This window comes from Bubalus kerabau, chromosome 18 (assembly GCF_029407905.1).
Source record: "Bubalus kerabau isolate K-KA32 ecotype Philippines breed swamp buffalo chromosome 18, PCC_UOA_SB_1v2, whole genome shotgun sequence".
Lineage (NCBI taxonomy): Eukaryota > Metazoa > Chordata > Mammalia > Artiodactyla > Bovidae > Bubalus > Bubalus kerabau.
Window position 1 is genome coordinate 25,644,126 of NC_073641.1, and position 22,971 is coordinate 25,667,096.

The 22,971-nt window shown below is 39.7% G+C and overlaps 2 protein-coding genes across 3 annotated transcripts in view; one reads left to right on the plus strand and one right to left on the minus strand.

Annotated features, from left to right (window-relative positions):
• PLPP1 (phospholipid phosphatase 1) overlaps window positions 1-4,141 on the plus strand; it is a 104,652-nt gene extending 100,511 nt beyond the window's left edge. For both annotated transcript variants that reach the window (XM_055555236.1, XM_055555235.1), the window contains exons 5-6: window positions 2,784-2,960; window positions 3,753-4,141. In XM_055555236.1, the coding sequence (XP_055411211.1) occupies window positions 2,784-2,960; window positions 3,753-3,884 (309 nt within the window). In that variant the 3' untranslated portion in view covers window positions 3,885-4,141. The remainder of the gene's footprint in view (window positions 1-2,783; window positions 2,961-3,752) is intronic.
• The window catches only part of MTREX (Mtr4 exosome RNA helicase), a 94,116-nt gene continuing 75,223 nt past the window's right edge, over window positions 4,079-22,971 (minus strand). Inside the window, exons 24-27 of the mRNA XM_055555233.1 lie at window positions 17,785-17,841; window positions 14,490-14,652; window positions 5,723-5,827; window positions 4,079-4,372 (exon numbers count right to left, since the gene is read on the minus strand). Coding sequence (XP_055411208.1) covers window positions 4,320-4,372; window positions 5,723-5,827; window positions 14,490-14,652; window positions 17,785-17,841 — 378 coding nt within the window. The 3' untranslated portion in view covers window positions 4,079-4,319. The remainder of the gene's footprint in view (window positions 4,373-5,722; window positions 5,828-14,489; window positions 14,653-17,784; window positions 17,842-22,971) is intronic.

Genomic DNA, 22,971 nt, shown 5'->3' on the forward strand with positions numbered 1-22,971 from the left:
CAGTCTGGTACCATACACAGCACTGACTGGATATGGAGTTCTGGAAGTTCTAAATCTTAAGATACAAGCAATTGAAAGCTTTCCTTCTTGTAGTACATATGTGGTTAACATATGCATGTGTAGGCAGAAGGGGAAGAGTGGAGGTTGCAAAGGCAACAAAGGTTACAAAGCCTTTTTATTCTCAACTCTGGCATTAAAGCATGAGCAGTCCCCCCTGTCTAGTTCTAATATAGCAGTGCTGAGATATATCAGATATTCAGTTTCTCTGAGACAAAGATGGAGGAATAGAGACTTGTTTTTAAAGGAACATATATGCTTTCCTCTCCCCTGTCAAAAGACAAGGAGTAGAATAGAAAAAAATACATAAATCCACAAAGTCAAAGAATGGAAAAGGAGACAAAAGCAAGAGGTAAAGATTTTGGAAAGCGTTAAATGAGTGGTAGGAGGAAGCTGAATCTCTAGTGTCTCTCGAGGGTGGGAGCTTAAAGATCTGCACTGTGGAGCCTGAGAAGGGCTTAGGAAGGGAGCCCCCAGAAAGTCAGCATTGTACGCTTTCTTGGACCTGCTTATGTAGGATAGACTTTCGGCGGGCAACACAGGAGGTCAGTTGTCAAGGTCTGGAGTTCAGGGCATGTCAACCATGCAACTCAGGTGACCCAAGGTTCAACAAACTCAGTGTGTTTACCTCTTGAGGGTCTACTGAAACCGAAGTCCTCACAGGGAAGAGCAGGGCTAGAGGTGGTGCCTGGCTTTTGCTACATCAAGTGCCTTGGACCCCGAGATACAAAACAGGCAAATAGGAAGCCCATTCAATTAGCCAGTCTCACTCAAGAGATGAGAATTGTTCTGTAACAAGAGCCTTTACTCAAGCCATGGCCATTAGTCCCCAGAAGAGATGAACACAGACTCTTATTTAATTAGGTACTTAGAGGGGGAAGATTTCACCTAGAGTATACTGCAGTGTGTTTGGTTATTGATCTATAAGCGAATGTTATTTTCACAGGGATGTTGAGGAAGAGATTGGGGCAAAATAATACTTACTTAACATATGTGTGTGGGCTACCTAAAGTCAAAGTCAGAATTCTTTGGAAGAAACAGAGGGATTTTAGAATCCTAATTGAGGAAGAACCTTGAAAGTCCTGAGTTTCCTTTATGTTGGAAGTATAAAATAAATCCCTAAGTCCATTTGAGAGTTGTTTTTTAACTATGTTCCTAGCAGCGATGGGTGCAGTTCTCCCTAATATGTCTGCATTTGTGTCAAGTATTTGTAATTCCTAAGTATATGTTTTTATAGTCTAAATAGCTGATGCCTTTAAACATCATCTGGAAAGATAGCTTAACAGGAACTAGAAGAGAGACAACTAAACTTTTGGATAATAACATACAAAACTTGGCCCCTAGTTAAAGAATTGTTTTCCTTAAAATGAACAAAAAATTTCCAGGTAGAACTAATGAGGTGAATCTTATCTGGCACAGCTGTGGTACCTAACTGGCTTCAGCTAACACATGCTAAGTAACTTTGCCCCATCCAGAACCAAGTGTCTAACCACCTCCAGAATCTCGAGACAAGCCTCTTACTCTGTACTTGTTTATAGCTTCAACAGCAGCAAACCAAAAAGGGGAGAGGAGCTCTGCTGAAAGCCAGTAGCACTTCAGCCTATTAATTAGTTCAACTCAGTTAAACAACTGGTATGCTCTTTTAGGATCAGATGTTTATACTATAAAGTACTTGATAAAATTAGACCACCTCTGTGTCTTTGCCAGGTGCTAAGAACTGAACACGCACAGCAGTGCCCAGAGAACTAGGAATGGACTTATCTATCTACTTTAAATAGGCAGGGTCAGTGGGCACAGCCACATAAATTGTTTTCTGCAGACTGCATTTAAGTAAGTGTATGAGCCATAAATTACTGAACAGAGTTTTTAAAATGAATATTAAGAATTATATTATTAGATAGAAGTTACAAAAAAAAAGACCATATTTGCTGAAAGGTGTTCATAGGAAACTATTCCAAATTTCTTCTTTATTACAGTCTTAGGGGATGCACCAAAGTCAAGGGCAGGCTGACACAGCAAAGGGGAGATTCTCAGGTCTGATAGTGTATGGAAAAATCATAGAACTTTAAAGGGTACAGGTGCTATTGAAAGAATACTCTTACTGGATCAGGACTAAACTACAGACTGTATTATTTACTTAGGCAGATTATTGTATTTACTTATAAATACATATTTATTTAGTCTCAGTCACTCATGTTAAATAATTTGAGGCTAGAGGAACTCTCAAGTAAATTGTCTGGGTGAATTAAGCAAACTTAGTTCCTAAATAGGCTGGGCAGAAAATACAGTAGCCTGGCCCAGGGTAAGGGCAACCTGTGCTCAGAGCCATAGCAGTTGATCCTAAGACTGAATTAATGACCACTGTAACTCAAAATGGAAGGGAAGGAGCAGCCCCTGAAATCCTAGGTTATACACACAGAGACGCTTACCTTGTTTATAATTTGGAGAGTGGTCTAACTAGAGCACTAGATAGGTAATAAATTCTTGTAAACTGTTACTAGGGCAATTTGTATTTTTGTTTTATTTTGGGACTAATTTTTAGGTATTCATGAGTTCAAGAATGCTTGCCTAAAGCCTTCTTCCATATATAACACTGATTAATGATCATTAATACTTAATGCTATCATTTAAAACATCAATCTTTTAGAAATGTGATATTTAATATAAAATATAGTTTTTAGTTGGTATACTAAACTCCCCCCCCCCCCCCCCATCTTTTCTATTAGCTTTATCTTCAAGCCAGAATGAAGGGAGACTGGGCAAGACTTTTACGCCCTACACTGCAATTTGGTCTTGTTGCTGCATCCATTTATGTGGGCCTTTCTCGAGTTTCTGATTACAAACACCACTGGAGTGATGTGTTGACTGGACTCATTCAAGGAGCTCTGGTTGCAGTATTAGTTGTAAGTATACATGGCAGCAGCCTACATCTTGAAATTGACAAACACTTGGACAAATAAGTAGAAAAAAAGGTTCCAATGAGAAAACTATGTTAAGGCAGAGAATGTGGCTCAATAATTGCTACTGGGTAAGGACCCCAATGTTATTAAAAGTCATTTTAGGACTGACAGGAAATAATACCTAGATTATTTACTTTCTGCAGAAGTTATTAAAAAAAAATTACTAAGTTTTTTTTTTTTTTTAATTGTAAAAAGCCCTGGGTACAAAGTTTTCTTTTTGGTATAAATTGAAAATAATTTACATGAAGAACGACACTTTTTTTTCATTAAGGGCTGGCTGGCAGAGTGAAGCTTTTTGCCCAAGACATAACAAAGCAACTCTCAGAATGTCTTTAACAAAAATTCCTGTTAGCCACTAATTTGTTGTTGCTGTTCAGTCACTGAGTCGTGTCCGCCTCTTTGTGACCCCATGGACTCTAGCCTGCCAGGCTCTTCTTGTCTATGGGATTTCCCAGGCAAGAATACTGGAGTGAGTAGCTACTGCCTTCTTCAGGGGCCCTTCCTGACCCAGAGAGTGGACCTGCATCTCTTGCTTTGCAGGCAGGTTCTTTACCACTGAGCCACTGGGGAAGCCCAGCCACTAATTTATTAGTACCCTTAACTTGGAGCCTGTAATGCATATCCTTTTATTTTTTGCACACTGCTTATTGCAATATTTGTTATGGTTTTTCAACTTATTTAAAATTTTATCATTTGATACTCTGTCCCATTCTAAATGTTATCTGTTCTACACAGGCTGTATATGTATCAGATTTCTTCAAAAAGAGAAATTGTCCTTTTAAAGAAAGAAAAGAGGAGGATTCTCATACAACTCTGCATGAAACACCGACGACGGGGAATCACTATCGGAACAGTCACCAGCCTTGAAGGTGGCACAGTGCCCAGATGAAGCTGGCCTCTTTCTAAAGAAAGATGATTGCAACCGGAAGGCAAGAGGATGCCTTGAAGGGACTGCTGCTACTATACCTCCTGGATGCCTACTTTACCTGTGTGTATATAGTTACATTTAACACAACGGTTATCTAATAGCTCTAAGTTCATTTTAAAAAATTTCAACGGCCTTTCACTAAACAATGCCCCACCTGTACATTGTTTTATTAAAAACTGTAACGCTTATGTACAAATGTGTATGTAATATGCTTTCTTAGAATGATGCTTGATTTAAATATAATACATATTAAAATGTTTCAGGACAACTGTCTTGAGATGGGAAAACCAAATCAATACTTATAGGCATTTGTAGTTGATTGTAATCAGACAGGTGGAGAACAATTTATAATTCCACATTCCTTAGCTGACTGTTTATAAGTAGAGGCTGGCGGCAAACACAATATCTCTCTTGATTTTGGTGATTCCTAAGGGAAAAGAAAATATGATGTAAATTTTCAAGACCACAAAGAATGTAATGCCCATCCACTGGGTTTTTTTTTAACAATTCTCGTTAAATTGGTGAGAAGGCAATTAGGAAAATACAAAACCTTGCTGGTCTGAAAGACACCTAGAGGAGGAGTTCATAGCTATCTCTGAGAAACGGAAACTTTGAAACCAGACCCCTGTTCTTATGAATGCTGACTCTACAGTACCCCATGTGTGGGGGGGCTAGGGGTGTCCAAAATTATTTTTAAAGACTTGGAAAGAATAAGCTGTCAAAAGAAGTTAGTTACCCAAAAGCATTAATTTTCAGCCTACAGTGGAAGGCACTATATTTCAGTTACCATGTGAAATTCTTTCTGGGCTAAGGCAGGACAAACTTTTCGAAAGTTTACAAAACTAGACTTAAACCCACAGTGATTCAATAGGTCTGCTCTATTTAACAATGTTGATAACATTAGCCAGTTTCTGCAAACTTCTTAGAACACTAAGTAGATAGCAAAATTAGTAGGTTTGACTGTGGTCAACCAACCCAGAGCAGCACCGTGTCTCTATTCTTGGTGCTTTCAGTCCTTTTCCTCGGCCAGCATACAGATGGCGTGAAGTTATGTGCAAGTGCGTGTGCCTCCCCGTCACTACCGCCATGATGTAGCCAGCCTTTCCCGAGTAGGTCTTCCTGCTTCCACCGAGCTAATCTACAGACTTGCCTACAATGCATCAGCAAGAACTGCCTGGTGAAACCCAAGCCCGAGCACACCACTCCTGTGCTCAAAACCTCTGATCACCTCAGAGGAAAAAGCTGAGTGCTGGGGCCTACAGGACCACTCTTTTCTTCTTCCAACCCCTGCTGTTCGATTCACTGTTCACTGTGCTCCAGCCACACGGGCCTGTTGCTCAAGTACATCAAGTATATATGGAGGGGCTCTAGGCCATCATATCCATCTTTCAATTCTCTGTTGTCTCTTCCTTCGTTTGTATCACTACCTGATGTATTTTAATTGTTGACTTGTTTACTGTCCACCCCCTGCACTAGAATGTGAGCGCCATGAAGGCAGGGGTTTGTGTCTTTTTTGTTCACTGCTGTATTCCCTGGTGCTTAAACCAATGCCTGGCACACAATAAGTGCACAATAAATATTTTGAGATTTTAATCTATATTCATTTACAAACTGTTTCCAACACACACTGATATTTTCTTTGAATGCTACTAGGTGGCCTGCCATGGCAATCCAGTGAAGAATATCTGGAAATGTTTTCCTAGGTTGTGGTCAAGAGGTCAAATCTCAACAGGATTTGCCAAAATTACTAGAAAAACCTTATGGGCTGGATACTGACCTTCTGCAAATTTATTTTCCAGCTCAGTGTTTCCAATGGCTTTTGCTGCTTGACACATTTGTCGAAGTAGTTCTTCCAGGCGCCTCATACAACGGATTATGCTGCCTAGACAGAAAAGCAAACAAATCACTTGTAAAGTGTAAATAATCAGGAAAAGCAGAACTTGTGTTAAGACACAAGGAAGGCGAACATGGGATGATTAACCGATAGTCCTCTGAGGAACTTCTACTGCAGTAAATCAGTAGTAAACTTCACTAGTGACTGCTAGGCACCAGGAAGGCCACAAAGATCAAGAGTGTAATTCCCGTCTTTGACTAATGGCAGAGAGAGGCATGGGTTTATTGTAATGTGTTGACACTCGCTCTTACAGAAGTACACACAATGCCCTGGGAACAGAGGACAGAACAACATGGGTGAAGGGCAGCAAAGGTGACATATGATTTGGGTCCTTTATGCATAAGGTCACTGCCAGGCAGTGACAAGGCAAGACCAGCGAGGCAATGCAGACATGCCCACAGACCACAGTGGGCCCCGGGCATGGCCTTCCACGGCCTCTGGGTACTATCCTCTGAAGAGAACGCAACGGGGAATGTTTAAGGAAGGGAATAACAGAAGCAGATTTTCATTTTAAAGGTGCAATCGATCATTCTTCTGGACCTTAAACAGGCTCTTTCAGCAATAATTTCCTCACACAGTGTATCCTCAATGAAGCACAGAAGAGGCGATCAGTCCCTTCCCATTGGGATTTGACTCCCCGAGACAAGGGTTTGCATCAAAGGTGAAGTTGTAAACACACCTGCACTTCTGTCAGGCTTGCACAAGGAGGAGCCTCTGGATTCTTTCTCTAAGTGCTACCTAAGGTGAAAACTCTTGGATTTTAGTTTTAATGCCTGAAATACAGAGGAGTATCAGTTCTCTCTGGTATGCAAGCTGTGACCTCACACTTCAGGTTCTTATTTACTCCTTGTAACACTGCTACTGCTACGTAGCTTCAGTCGTGTCCGACTCTGTGCAACCCCATAGACGGCAGCCCACCAGGCTCCCCCGTCCCTGGGATTCTCCAGGCAAGAACACTGGAGTGCGTTGCCATTTCCTTCTCCAATGCATGAAAGTGAAGTCGCTCAGTCATGTCCAACTCTTAGCGGCCCCATGGACTGCAGCCCACCAGGCTCCTCCATCCATGGTATTTTCCAGGCAACAGTACTGGAGTGGGGTGCCATTGCCTTGTAACGCTGGAATAATTTATTAACATGTATCTTGTAAAACACTCATTGTACTGTGTTCAGGGCTCTTTTTACCTTTTAATGCCCTCCACATTATGGTCCAATGTGCCCAGGGGAGAAAAACAATGGAGATTTAACTCCTAAAGCTCTTGCTCTTAAACACGGTATGTTAATGTTGGGAACTGGAGAAGATGCAGATGAGAAATACAAACTACCAAGGTGGCAGCAGAAAGGATGGGATTCAAAATGAAGAGGGTACAGAAGAGTAGAAGGCAGCCCTGGAATCGAGAGTGACTTCCTCTGAAGAGGAGAGAGTAAGGGACAAGAGATGTGCACGTGAGTTTCTAGCTTAAGACAGCCTACTGGCACCTGCCTGTCCTCTGAAGCAGAAGTGATCATCCACAAAGCTGGCACAAGTGAGGAAGGTGCGCAAGGAGAGCAGTGAGGATCTGGAATCGCCTGTAAGACGAGCCTCAGAGCCAGAGACCACAGTCTCTGGAGGGGAAGACAAGGGATTACGATTGAGCTGTGCTATCTACTGCCTGAGGGACTGTATTAGCCAGCTAGGGAAACACTATAAACTAAATGAGGCAGAAGGTTCCAAGTGTCAGGTACCGAGCTGGTGCACAACAATCTCCTCCTCCTCTGCTGGGGCTACATCTATTACCAGGAAAGTTTAATGTGATCCTGAGGTTACAGACTACGGCTTCTGAAGACACCAAACGATACAATTTTTCTCCAGGAGAACTCTGCTATTGAAGTACAGGATTAGAGAATGAATTACTAGACTGATCCACCTGGAGGTGCATATAATGGCAGACGGAAACACAAGAATCTCAGTTGCATCCTAATTCTCTTTCCATGACTAGAAAGAGAACTGTGGCTCAGAAGGGAAGTTCTAAGCAGTAGTGGGGCCCCTTCACAGCAGGTCTCCAAGAGAACGAGGAAGCATACCTACCTGAGCATTTACTTCCTGTTACTGAGACAACTGATTCTAACACCAATAAGCTATATTAAGATTTTGAAAATTAACTGAACAAATGAAAAACAGACTTGCTGCTGCTTTTACTAGTAACCTTTTAACAACAACAACAAAAAAAATGATTTCACAAAAGATGTTCCCAAGTAGGAGACTATGTCATTGGCTACTTCCAACATCCTACCACCATCTTACAAACGAGAAACCCTAGAGGGGTTAATGACTTTCAGGTTCACCCTTTAGAGCAATGGCTTCCCTTTTAAACTGTGAGGCTAAGAGTTCCTGGAAGAAGAATCTCGGACCTTCAACCACTTTACAAATGCAGGTAAGAGTATTAGCCTATTCCCTAAGAACAGGAAGCTGCCAGGTTGGCCACTAGCCATTGTGGGGTCAGAAGGTGGCATCCCCTAGACCCACTGGTAAATTCATGACTTGATAAATGGACAGCACCTACTTTTCTCTCTTCCCCTGGATGTGTGTTTCAGCTCCTACTGCCCTTTACTGGCACCTCTGTGCAGGCACAAGCAACATAATAACAAGGGCTGCAGTCCTGTGGGCAGGTGAGGAGCCTATCCCTGACCCCCTGCATCCCAGGAGGAATAGTGCTCCTCTACTGCCCCCAAATCTAATACCATTCATTCAAATGCCAATAGGAGCCCTGGTGAGTCTGTTTCAGCCCTGATTCAAACATAAGGTTCTGGATGGTCCGATATTTCTGTACCAGGATAATCATTTGTGGACCCTAAGTTTTAGCTTTAAAGATACTATTTCATGAAGTTCAATCATTAGCACGCCACTCATTTTTGCTGTAATATTTTTTACTTAAGTGAAAGTTACTCACTTCTAGGCCACAATTATAAAAAACAGCTGTTACAAAAACAAAACAATGCTATTAATTCTACCTAGATGCTATTACTGGATCAACAAAAAGTTGATCACCCACACATATTACAGACACCTCAAACTCAACAGTTTCACAAAGTGAATTCATTCTTTTCCTTTCAAATCTTCTCTATTAACCTGTGAAAAACTTCAAAGTGGAGATAATATAATATCTCCACCTATAAAGTGGAGATAATAATTCTTAAACCTAAATGGGGTTATTATGAGAAATGAATGAAATAATGTATGCAGGGTGCTTAATAAGTGGCAGTAATACAATAGGAACTCAATAAATGCTGGCTCTATTTGTTATTTCTGTTCTCAGTGCAAAGAATGCTGAGCTCTAGTACTGCTTTGCATTGAAAGAGGAAATCCAATCACAATAACATTGGGTGTCTAAAGCGGGGGGGCCTGGAATGGAGAACGTAATGAACATCAGATTACCCTTGCAACTAGATAGTAAATGTGTGTTTTGCAAACACTTCTATTTGAAGAAAATGAAATTAGATAATGGTCAAAAATGTAAATATACAGCACTTCAAAAAGCAAAGAATGGATTCCGCAGGCCATTTGGAACTGAAATGTAGTGCTTCATAAATGTTTGCTGTGCAGGCCATCAGTCAGCTGCCTGTGCTCACAAATATTGTTTTGACTGAATTCAAATGTGTCCAGGGAAACACAGATAACCTGATATTGTTTAGGTATTTCTGCAAATTGAGAAACTCATGTTCCTAGTGGAGAAGGCAATGGCACCCTACTTCAGTACTCTTGCCTGGAGAATCCCAGGGATGGAGGAGCCTGGTGGGCTGCCATCTATGGGGCCGCACAGAGTCGGACGCGACTGAAGCGACTTAGCAGCAGCAGCAGCATGTTAACAGCCAGAATCTGCAAAAGCTATCAGAGGCCAAACATATGAAGTAAATTGCTAAGATTAAGGTATAAACTAAAGAAACTAAACATACATCTGAGCTGCCAGATACAGCTCACGCCAACTCAATTTCTGGAAAACAGTTCTGACAGTTTCAGATGACATGAGAACAAGTAAGAAATGAGGCCAGGAGATACAGGGTTGCACATACAGTGGCTGTGGCAGTTGGCCTCAGTCTTGTCAAGAAATCACCTTGTGTGGACAAACACCGTTCACAGCTGCATGCAGCATAAAGGCTATTTATTCCCGATGGAGACTCATGAAGACTCCTGGGAAGAGGTGAATTTCCCAGCACACTTCCTACCTGCTATGGTTCTCCGTAATCCAAGGCTTCTCCTTACTCCCAGCTTTAGAAATCATTCTGCCTCATCAATTAAGTGCATAATCTGCCTCATAGATTAAGTGCAAGACAAGAGATAAAAGGCCATGACCCTTCCTCCCAGGCTATCTGAAGCTGACCAGAAACAAAAACACACACTAACAACCAAATGGTTTATTACGAACCTTTTTTCTGGTTTTGCCAGAGTGGAAAGTAAAACTGAATCCTTAATAGTAATGAAAGCTATAGTAAAATACACACAAAATCTACCACTTTAAAGCATGTGCCCCAGTGTCACTACCCCTTTTTTATACTTAGGTTTATATCACCATTCTGGAAGAATGTACACTTAGGTAATAATTCACATGGCATAAAATTCACCCTTTGGGGGCTTCCCTAGTAGTCAAGGGACATGGTTGGATCCCTGGTGGGGGAACTAAGATCACATATGCTGTAGAGCAACTAAGTTCATGAGCTGCAACTACTGAGCCTCAGGGTTATAACAAAGCCCCAATACCACGACTACTGAGCCACAGCACCACGACTACCGAGTCCCAGGGCCATGACTACAGAGCCACAGCACCACGACTCAGAATCCATATGCTGCAATGAAGGATCCCCCCCGACTCAACAAAGACCCCCGCGTGTCCATAGCTAAGATCCGGTAGAGTCAATACAAACACAAATTCACCCTTTTAAATAAGTGCACAAATTCAGTGGTTTTTAGTATATTCAGAGTTGTACAACCATAATCACTATTTAATTTTAGAATCTTTTTATCAAACCCAAAAGAAATCCAAGTCCATTAAGCAGTCACACCCACCGCCAGTCCATGGTAACCACAAATCTACTTCTGTCTCTCTAGATTTGCCTATTCTGGACATTTCACATAAATGAATTATACAGTAGGTGGCTTCTGTGTCTGCCTCCTTTCACTTAGAACCTTAAAGTGTTTCAAGTTCATATACTAGCATGAATCAGTCCTTCACTACTTTTTCTAGCTGAATACTGTTCCACTGTATGAATAAAACACAATTTAACTATCTACTCAATTGAAGGACATTTGAGCACACAAGCTTAAGGGCAGTTTTACAAACATCAGACTCATGTGGTTCTTGAACAAAACATTCTAGTTGAGGATAGAAGAAATCAACACATTTCTTTACCTGGAGAGGTATTTATTTCTACCTCCAACTTTCTGGTATTCCCAAAAGTGGTTCCTCACAGTTCATGCCCTAAATCTGATATAATACCTCCTATCTAAGTGGTTACTGAGGCCTGAGGTTAGAATCATAAATACACTTTCCTGCAATCATTTTACCATATTAGATCCCAGCTCAGGCTGAAAGCATTCTGGGAGGGCATAGACTATTGCTTGTACTGCATGCAGCACAATTCCTGGTCCCACTAGGGTCTCAGTTAATTATTCATCAAAAGAGTAAGAATCAGGTGCTAATTCTTAAGTCATTTAGTACTAAAATTGTGCCAAAAACTAAATAGAGAAAAGATACATACTAATAAAATGCTACTCTATTAGCAAAAGTATGTAAAAAAAAACAAACCAGCTGGAAAATCCCTTATGACACTGATGTATCTTCTAGGGAAGGGTAAAGCTATGCTAGTTGAAAGGCACGTGAAAAGAACTGTGGCGGGGCAGAGAGTGGGAATGCACAAAACAGCATTTGCTTAAAAAACCCCGACAGACGCAAGTGCTGCAGCGAACAGTTTCCCATGATAATCTGTCACAGCAGCTTTCCTGATGGCATGTGCTTACAGGAAAGCGGATCCATCCTGCACAGGGAAGAGCACCGTACTGCATCTGTACAGGCAAATGGAGAGTACCCACCATTCAATGTTAACTAGCTCCGGCTAATGTTTGAAAAATTCTTAAAACTACTTCTGAGGCTCATGACATGACATGATTGGACACTTGACCACAGCATACTAAAAAGTTCCAATGTAGTCATTTTCTGCCTATAAAAGTAAAGACACACTATACTATGGGTACAGCAGTGATTATAGTACTTTTCCAATTATATCAAGCATGTGCCGTAACAAGACGAGGAGAGAATGGCTTTTCTGAAAAGGATAAAGTAAACACCACCACAGTTTTTAAAAAAAAAGGTTGTGGCAAGGAGACACAGCATGCCAGAGAAAGGAAATAATATCCTAATATCCCAAGGTTCTCAGTAGTTTTTTTTTTGCTGTTTAATTACATATTTTACTCTTATGAGCTAATATATAGTCTATTCCAGTTTTAGAAAGAAAAGGTAGAGCTGACATAATGGTGCCATGAAAACTGTGTTGATATTAGACCCAATTTCAAGTTATAGTAATGAATCCCTTAATTTTCAATCTTAGATTTCATGAGCAAACTGTGACATCAAAACAGCCCCGAGGAATTGAAAAGAGGTAAAAATATTGATTTCAGGAATTGCTCATATGTGGGGGAAAACATCAACTCATAGGTGGCAGAAATACAAATTACCTTCAATTTTAACACTTTACAATTTATCTTCCATACTGTGATAACTTTCCCACTTAAGTACAAAAAATAGAAAAATAATCTATAAAGATAATTTTACAAGGCTTCCTCTATTTCTAGGTCTATTGTTCCTTCATTTCTCTTAAACAAATACACCAAACAATGCATCACTACTGTTTTATGCCACTGTGTCTACCTTCTCAGAGAAGCAGATATACAAATATGAGCCAGCATATTAATAATTCTAGAATCTAGGCACAGAACAGTCACGGTTTCATTCCTATCTTCCAAAAAGAAGTTATACTGAAGAGTGGTGATCCTGTACCTGATTGCCTTTGTATCTATGAAACACACAAGCTGTCATACACCCGCTGGGTTTCTGTGGGTCAAGTGAGGTGAGGGTGTCACGTGTCCCTCTTCTCACACCATCAGTTATGACAGGCCTTCTGACCACCCCTACAGCATTTTCAGAGGATGGAGATGGCACAATTCTAGGCAGTATTTACGAATCCTCTTGGTGATCCAAAACTCAAAGATTAGGTATTACGGTTTTTAGATGGAGTGATCACCACCACGCGGCCGGCAGTCAGAGCCCAGGATTCAAGCACGCTGTCGCCATGCGGTGCACCTCCACAACCTTGGCCGAATTATTACCTTTTCTAAATCAGTCTCCTTGTGCAAAGTGCAAAGAGTACCTACTCAGATGTGCCACTGGTGATTAGATTTAAAGTATATAAAATGCTGATTATAGCACAATGCCTGGCATATTGTTTACCTAATAAATAATCACCATCCTCATAACAGAGTATAGTATTCATAAAGATTCTGGGACCATAATACTAATGATCATTTAATGGAAGTTTAGAATTAAACTTTAGGGAAAGGACTAAAACAGCACACTATTCATTTAAAAATGAAAGTGACAGTCACTCAGTCGTGTCTGACTCTTTGTGACCCCCCTGGACTATACAGTCCACGGAATTCTCCAGGCCAGAATACTGGAGTGGGTAGCTTTTCCCTTCTCCAGGGGATCTTCATATTTAAAACCTTAAAACCCATAAAATTCAATGCAGTGAAGTAAAGGCTCACTGATTTTGTGATGTTTAATCTATGCATTACAAAAATCACTGATTCATAAACTCAGTAATCTATTAGTCAGTCTTCAATAATATCGGGTGAAAAGCATATAATTCAGGGTATGTTAAAAATAATTTATCTCAAAATAAATAGATAAGAAATAATAATATTTTAAGTATCTTACATTAATCGCTATGAAGTCCAAGCTCATTTATTTTCATTTTTAAGAAAGTTCAATGTATATAGAATTTACCACTATATATATCTACATAAGCTAATATTTTTGCAATGAGTACAGAATTTCTAAATATGGCTTTCTTTATATACTGTGCCTATTATTTGCTTCTTATAATTCACTTATAATTACTCCTTTTGTATTTCCTTTACCTTTACTTTTTCATTTAAAATTTTTCTTCAGTTAAATTAAGTAACTATTTGATTTTGTATGCAATGGACAGCATTTTCAGCTCTGCTATTATTTGGTGGAATTATCTAGCAAGCCATTAAGTTGTTGTTGTTTAGTCACTAAACCGTGTCAGACTCTTTGGTGACCCCATGGACTGCATGCAGCCCATCAGGCTCCTCTGTTCATGAGATTTCCCAGGCAAGGATACTGGAGAAGGTTGCCATTTCCTTTTCCAGGGGATCTTCCCAGCCCAGGTATTGAACCTGCATCTCTTGCATTGCAAGAGGTCTCCTGCATTGCAGGCAGATTCTTTACCACTGAGCCACCAGGGAAACCCCTACATGGGCAGATTTCCTTTTATTATCCAAAATTAAAAATAATATATTATTCTTTTTTGGCAAATCAATGTCATCCTAAGTATATTTCTTATATCAGAAAGAAGTATATATATAGAAAACTCAACCATACCTTCAAAGACATCCGTCATTTTGCAGATATGGGCAAATGTAGCGCCAGCTGCCCAGGTGTATACTACATCCATTAAGTGAGGTTTAAATGAGCTTAGATAAGTCTCCTCATCAATTTCCAATTTGGCTTCTGCTGAAACTTTTGCAATTCTTTTAGCACATTCCTTTGAAAAGAAAAGATATGCTTCAAATTTCTTACTTATGATCTCCCATATCACTTTCTTTTTAGGCTTCCAAAGCCGGTATTCTACAAGTTTCCTTTTTCTTCCTTGGTAGTAATATGCCTACAATCTGGATGTTCTGCTTCTAAGTAGCCACACTGCCTGACCCATTGTTCAGTAATCAAACAGCAAAGCTTTCTCACTGTATTAATTAGAAAAAAACAAATCAAGAGTATGATTTTCACCCAGTAAGACCTTTTGTACAATAACCAAAACTCTTCATATTCAAGAGTGACATTTAACTAATCTGTTTCATTAACAAAACAAAGACAACAGTAACAAAACAGCCTTGCTGCTAAGTGCTAAGTCGCTTCAGTCGTGTCCGACTCTGTGCGACCCTATGGACAGCAGCCCACCAGGCTCCTCTGTCCACAGGATTCTCTAGGCAAGAATCCTAACAAAACAGCCTTAGAGAAACAAAAATCCTATGGCAAAATGATGTTTTTCTACAACAAAGCTTTAAAAAAGGTACATTTTAAGATTTTCTTTTCCTGACAATAAAAAGTTAGTCATTCTTTTCCCCTGGTATGAAAGGGTCAAAAACCCCCAGGCCTATGAAGACTTCACTAGTTCTGGAGTTTAAACTTCTTAGTAACATGAAAAAGTGCTAAATATTCCATTAAAGAGATCATTTTTATGATTCACTCTTCATTCCTCTATTGCAATGTTTTAACAGTGGTAGACAAAATCATTCTTCCTAAGAAATAATAAAAGATACCAATTTATTATTATGAACCAAGGGTCCCCAAACTCTGGGATCTAAGAGGTGGAGCTGATTAAAAATAACAGAAGTAAAGTGCACACTTTCTGCCATAAGGGTGGTGTCATCTGCTTGATGAAAGTGAAAGAGGAGAGTGAAAAAGTTGGCTTAAAGCTCAACGTTCAGAAAACGAAGATCATGGCATCTGGTCCCATCACTTCATGGCAAATAGATGGGGAAACAGTGGAAACAGTGTCAGACTTTATTTTTGGGGGCTCCAAAATCACTGCAGATGGTAACCACAGCCATGAAATTAAAAGACGCTTGCTCCTTGGAAGAAAAGTTATGACCAACCTAGATAGCATATTGAAAAGCAGAGACATTACTTTGCCAACAAAGGTCCGTCTAGTCAAGGCTATGGTTTTTCCAGTGGTCCTGTATGGATGTGAGAGTTGGACTGTGAAGAAGGCTGAGCGCCAAAGAATTGATGCTTTTGAACTGTGATGTTGGAGAAGATTCTTGAGAGTCCCTTGGACTGCAAGAAGATCCAACCAGTCCATTCTGAAGGAGATCAGTCCTGGGTGTTCTTTGGAAGGAATGATGCTGAAGCTGAAACTCCAATACTTTGGCCACCTCATGCGAAGAGCTGACTCATTGGGAAAGACTCTGATGCTGGGAGGGATTGGGGGCAGGAGAAGGGGACGACAGAGGATGAGATGGCTGGATGGCATCACTGACTTCATGGACGTGAGTTTGAGTGAACTCCGGGAGCTGGTGATGGACAGGGAGGCCTGGCGTGCTGCGATTCATAGGGTTGCAAAGAGTCGGACACGACTGAGCGACTGAACTGAACTGAAAGAGCACACTAAATGTAAAATTATCCCCAAACCATCTGCCCACCTCACTCTGATGGTGAAAAATTTGTCTTCCATAAAACTGGTCCCTGGTATCAAAAACATATGCCTTTGAGGATCCAGAGATAATCTTAAAACCTGATTTTAAAATTTATTATAAACTAGGATAGAAAAATGTAAAACAAATTGAACTAACTCTATCAAGATGCCATTCTTAACATCAAGGAAAACAGTGCATGCACTGAATTGCTGATACAGTTTATCTACACTATACAATGGTAAGTCTGTACTCAAAGCAACTCTGTATAACTTATTATTTTGGTGATGGAGGTGGTTTCATTTTTAAAATAAAAATTACAAATGATGTTATCAAAATAGTATTGAAAAACTAACATCAAATGATATATTTAATTTGAAGGAAGCTGTCTCTGTGGAATGAAAAGTACTATGATTCAGTTCAGTTCAGTTGCTCAGTCGTATCCGACTGCGACCCCATGAATCGCAGCACGCCTGGCCTCCCTGTCCATCACCAACTCTAGGAGTCCACACAAACTCATGTCCATCGAGTCCGTAATGCCATCCAACCATCTCATCCTCTGTCTTCCTCTTCTCCTCCTGCCCCCAATCCCTCCCAGCATCAGAGTCTTTTCCAATGAGTCAACTCTTCGCATGAGGTGGCCAAAGTACTGCAGTTTCAGCCTCAGCATCAGTCCTTCCAATGAACACCCAGGACTGATCTCCTTTAGGATGGACTGGTTGGACGTCCTTGCAGTCCAAGGGACTCTCAAGAGTCTTCTCCAACACCACAGTTCAAAAGCATCAATTCTTCGGCGCTCAGCTTTCTTCACAGTCCAACTCTCACATCCATACATGACTACTGGAAAAACCATAGCCTTGACTAGACGGACCTTTGTTGGCAAAGTAATGTCTCTGCTTTTCAATATGCTATCTAGGTTGGTCATAACTATCCTTCCAAGGAGTGAGCGTCTTTTAATTTCATGGCTGCAGTCACCATCTGGAGTGATTCTGGAGCCCAAAAAAATAAAGTCTGACACTGTTTCCCCATCTATTTGCCATGAAGTGATGGGACCTGATGCCATGATCTTAGTTTTCTGAACGTTGAGCTTTAAGCCAACTTTTTCACTCTCCACTTTCACTTTCCTCAAGAGGCTTTTTAGTTCCTCTTCACTTTCTGCCATAAGGGTGGTATCATCTGCATATCTAAGGTTATTGATATTTCTCCCGGCAATCTTGATTCCAGCTTGTGCTTCTTCCAGCCCAGCGTTTCTCATGATGTATTCTGCATATAAGTTAAATAAGCAGGGTGACAATATACAGCCTTGACGTACTCCTTTTCCTATTTGGAACCAGTCTGTTGTTCCGTGTCCAGTTCTAACTGTTGCTTCCTGACCTGCATATAGGTTTCTCAAGAGGCTGGTCAGGTGGTCTATGATTAGACTGTCACAAATGTTTATTTCACAATATACTATTTTTAAAATATGTAGTTCAAAAAAATCTTACCTGCATTTGACGAAGTGGTCCTGCTAACTGCTCTGTTAATTTGGGCATCTCACTAGACTATAAAAGAAAGGGAAGATTATATACAAAACTCAAATTTAAAATGCATTATATACTATTTACTTTTACAAACAAAACAAAGCTTTCATGATTTCTGTTCATTTCAAATGATAAGACCTCAGTCATTAGCACTTAAAGTTTTTAATTAACTTAATTATGTCAGCAAAATTATCACTCGTGTCATCCTGAATTATACTATTCTTTTATATTTCAGAGGAAAATACTACACTCCTAAATTTTCAAAGTGTGCTAAATTAGCTATTTTTTGTGACCATAAATGGAACTGAAGGAGCAAATATTGTAAACATGCATAGTAGTTTAGTTACATCAACATTTATAAACTGTTATATCATACTTTGATTTTTTTAAACAGTTTGACTTCTAGGCAACTTTTAACCTGTGAAAACTAAAAATCTTGTATAAACTAGATTGGAAGTAATGCCTTCAATTTTAATCTTACCTAGGTATTTCTAACTCTCTAACCACTCTGAAAAGTGTTAGCTGCTTAGTCATGTCCTACTCTTCGAAACCCCAGGGACTGTAGCCCTGTAGCCCACCAGGCTACTCTGTCCAGGAAATTCTCCAGGAAACAACACTGGAGTGGGTTGCCATTCCCTTCTTCAGGAGATTTTCCCAACCCAGGGACTGAACCCAGGTCTCCTGCACTGCAGGCAGATTCTTTACCCATCTGAGCCACTAGGGAAGCCCGTTTGAAGACAAAAATTTAAAAGCGTTTCACTGTTCTTACTGTTCTCTTTCCATTACTGAAAAGACCATCAATTTTTCAATTAGAAAAATTAAGAGTTTAAGGTCTATTACTAACCAATCAAATTAACACGGACAAGCTGCTTCAATTCTGTGTGTTGGTTTCTTAACACTCTGCTGCTAAGTCATTTCAGTCGTGTCTGACTCTGTGCGACCCCACAGATGGCAGCCCACCAGGCTCCCCAGTCCCTGGGATTCTCCAGGCAAGAACACTGGAGTGGGTTGCCATTTCCTTCTCCAGTGCAGGAAAGTGAAAAGTAAAAGTGAAGTCGCTCAGTTGTGTCCAACTCTTAGCGACCCCATGGACTGCAGCCTACCAGGCTCCTCCATCCATGGGATTTTCCAGGCAAGGGTACTGGAGTGGGGTGCCATTGCCTTCTCCGTTCTTAACATTCTAAGGCACTCAAAACCTACAGACTTGTGATTAGTATAAAGATATTATTAGGTTGGTATAAAAGAAATTTCAGTTTTGCATTGTTGAATTATGCCATTCAAATGTGGTTCTGTTATACATCACTTTAATGCTCATTTCTTGCTTTATAAAGCTTTTTGCTAATGAATTATTACTTGCTGTTTATTTTATTTGTATTTTAGACTATAGAAATAATGTTAGACAAAAAGCAAATTCAAGCAAACTTCTTATTCAAGTTCAAAAGGAGTGATAAAGCAGTGGAGACAACTCGCAACATCAACAATGCATTTCACCCAGGAAGTGCTAACGAACATACAGTGCAGCGCTGGTTCAGGAAGTTTGGCAAAGACGACGAGAGCCCTGAAGATGAAGAGAGCAGCGACTGACCATCAGAAGCTGACGACAACCACCTGAGAGGACCACTGAGGCTGATCCTCTTCCATCTACACAAGAAGTTGCCCAAGAACTCAACAGTGACCATTCTACGCTCATTTGGCACTTGAAGGAAATTGAAAGGGTGAAAAAGCTCGATAAGTGGGTACCTCATGAGCTGATCGAAAATCAAAATATTCATCATTTTGAGGTGTCATCTTCTCTTAGTCTACCCAACAACAAGGTACCATTTCTCGACTGGATTGTGATGTGCAACGAAAAGTAGACTTTATACGACAGTCAGAGACAACTAGCTCACTGGGTGGACGCAGAAAAAGCTCTAAGGCACTTCCCAAACCCAAACTTGCTCCAAAAAGAGGGTCATGGTCACTGTTTGGTGGTCTGCTGCTAGTGTGATCCATGACAGCTTTCTGAATCCTGGCGAAACCATTACATCTGGGAAGTATGCTCAGTAAGTCAATGAGATGCACCCAAAACTGCAATGCCTGCAGCAGGTATTGGTAACAGAAAGGGCCCAATTCTTCTCCACAATCACGTTTGACTGCATGTTGCACAACCAACGCTTCAAAAGCTGAAAGAAGTTTGGCCTCATCTGCCATATTCACCTGACCTCTCACCAACTCACTACCACTTCTTCAAGCATCTCGACAACTTATTGAAGGGAAAATGCTTCCACAACCAGCAAGATGCAAAAATGCTTTCCATGAGTTCATTAAATCCCAAAGCATGGATTTCTATGCTACAGGAAAAAACAAACTTATTTCTCATTGGCACAAATATGTTAACTGTAATGGTTCCTATTTTGGTTAATAAAGATGAACTTGAGCCTAGTTATAATGATTTAAAATTCAGGGTCCAAAACAGTAATTACTTTTGTACCAATCTAATATTAAGGAACAATTAATTTTGACAAAGGTAGACTTACTATACAAAAAATTATTGCAAGAAATGTATGTATATATGTGTGAGACAGGATTTAAAGTAATTATAGGTAAATTAAGTAAGAAACCAAACTACAGGTTAGTTGTAACAGATCTGCCTTTAAGCATCAGTATTCATATAGGACTTGGTTTTGATTTGTATCAGGTATATATTATATAATAAATTATGAACCAGGTTCTGTGTTATTCCTGTTAAAACAAAAAAATCATGATAAGTAATGAGAAAGCAAAATGGCCAGAATGAACTCAGTATCTCAGTTTAGTGAAAAGTACGCAAGACTGTAAATGTCTTTGATATTGCACCCATCCCCTGGTTACCAGTTACAGCTCTCCTCTCTCCTGGTCATTATAAGTAGAAGGTACTGGTCATGATGTAAGTAAGTTAAGTGTCTGTCATTTTACCAATACGTTCCCACCAGTACATGCAGTTTGCCCCATCTCTCCTTTAGGTCTTGATTCAAATTTTACTCTATCAGTGAGGCTTTTTCTAATCACCTTATTTAAAATAGTAAATGCAGCCCCCCCAAATGATTTCTATTTGCCTCCTTTGCTTCACTTTTCTCCAAACCCCTCATCCTTCTGACATAGTATGTCTGTTCTTGATTTCTTTATCTTCACTGACTAGCATACATGAAAGTATCATGAAAGCAAAAAATTCTGTTGTCTCTCTCGGGTGTTGGTCTCTGCAGTGCATGCAGTGGGTGATTAATAAGCATTTGAAAGACACTTGTTATTTACATTATAAAGACTGTGTAATCCTGTATTACTTCTAATGATATAAAAATAAGGGCACAGTTCTAGAAATAAGACATTTTAAAATAGAAATTATCAGCATTGATAACCAATATCTTACTATATTTACCTTCTTCTCTGGCTAGAAAATACTTTTAAAAGTATCAACAACATTCCGTGTTACTTGCAACACAACGATCCATTTGCTGTCGACGCAGCACTGTAACATGACGGCAGCACACACTGCAGTGTGGCTTCACCGAACAAACCTTTACCACACAGTGACATCTTGCCCCAAGATTTTAAAACTATGGTTTGGTGAAGCCCAACTCCTGTCAAGAGGTAACACACTTGGCCTTTCAAAAGACAGGATTTTTGTTGTGCCAAATGAAAAACAAAAAACACAACACAGTATAAGAAATTAGCCAGAAGACAAAGTCTGCCACAGGCAGAAGATCAACCCCCAAACAATCTGTAAACCTTAGATCTGTTCAAAGAAAATCTGACTAACGTTCTTAACAATTATCTCAGAAATTAATGTACTAAGATTTTGAACCTAGGGAAAACAGCCTAACACAATATTTCATAAAGAAATGCATTCCTCACAGGCAGATTCAATTACTTCATAAGTGCACAGCAGGCATTCTTAGGAGAGCGTAAATCATTTTCCAATTAGTGCCCTACTTGTTGTCATTGCCACTATAGTAGTAATGCCAATCTGCAATCAGAGAGCTTAAAGAAAGGTGCCCACACCTATTTCAAGAAGTTATGTAACTGATCTGATTAATAAGGAAATAGTTACTGGATAAATAGATCAATGGCAGAATTGCAAAAACAAATTTGTCTTACACAATTTACTTCTAAAAAAATTTAAATATATGATAAAAATTTAAATATATGATAAAAGATCATCTAAAAATTTACATAACATTATTTTTAGAAGGCGAATGTCCTTGTCTTAATCTTACTTCATTAATTTTATACACAATGAATAAAATCTTGAATTTGAAATGTGAAACATGTATTTTACTCTTTTAAACAAACACTGGCTTTTGAATTAAAGTAAGGGGCTTCTGGAGAATCCCAGGGACGGAGGAGCCTGGTAGGCTACAGTCCATGGGATCGCAAAGAGTTGGACACGACTGAGCTACTTCACTTCACTGACTTCACTTCAAGGGGCTTCCCAGGTGATGCAGTGGTAAAGATTCCACCTGCCAATGCAGGAGACACAGGTTTGATCCTTGGGGTCGAGAAGATCCTCTGAAGTAAGAAATGGCAACCCACTCCAGTATTCCTGCCTGGAAAATTCCATGGACAGAGGAGCCTGGTGGGCTACAGTCCACTGGGTTGTAAAGAATCAGATGCGACTGAGCACAATGGATGATTAATGTTCTCATGGTCCATCTAGCACTTCATTTTTATTTCTTAAAAGTTGTTGAAAGTCAACTAACTTGAAAGTCTACTCACTTGAAAAGATTATTGATGAGAATCTTATGGCCATTACCTCAAATCTTGCCTATGAAATCAAAGATTTCAGCTGTTAGTATCAATATAATCAGCTGCCTCATAGTTACTCTCCAAAACTGAGAAGAGGCGTATTAATTCAATCTCACTCTCTTTTCATTTTCACTAGTTTGCCTAATTTTCATTTTTTCTTCTAGGACTGTCTGACTAACACAGACCTTCAAATAATGCACTGGGTTATGGAACAAATTTATAACTTAGAATCTGACTAATAATGATTGTCTATAAATAAAATTCTAGTTTATTCTTTTCTGATAATATACCTATTAATATGTAAATAGGAAAGTCATTTTATAATTTAAAAATCCATAATATTAAAATTAAACTATAAAATGCAAATTAATAAATAAGATGTGCTAAATA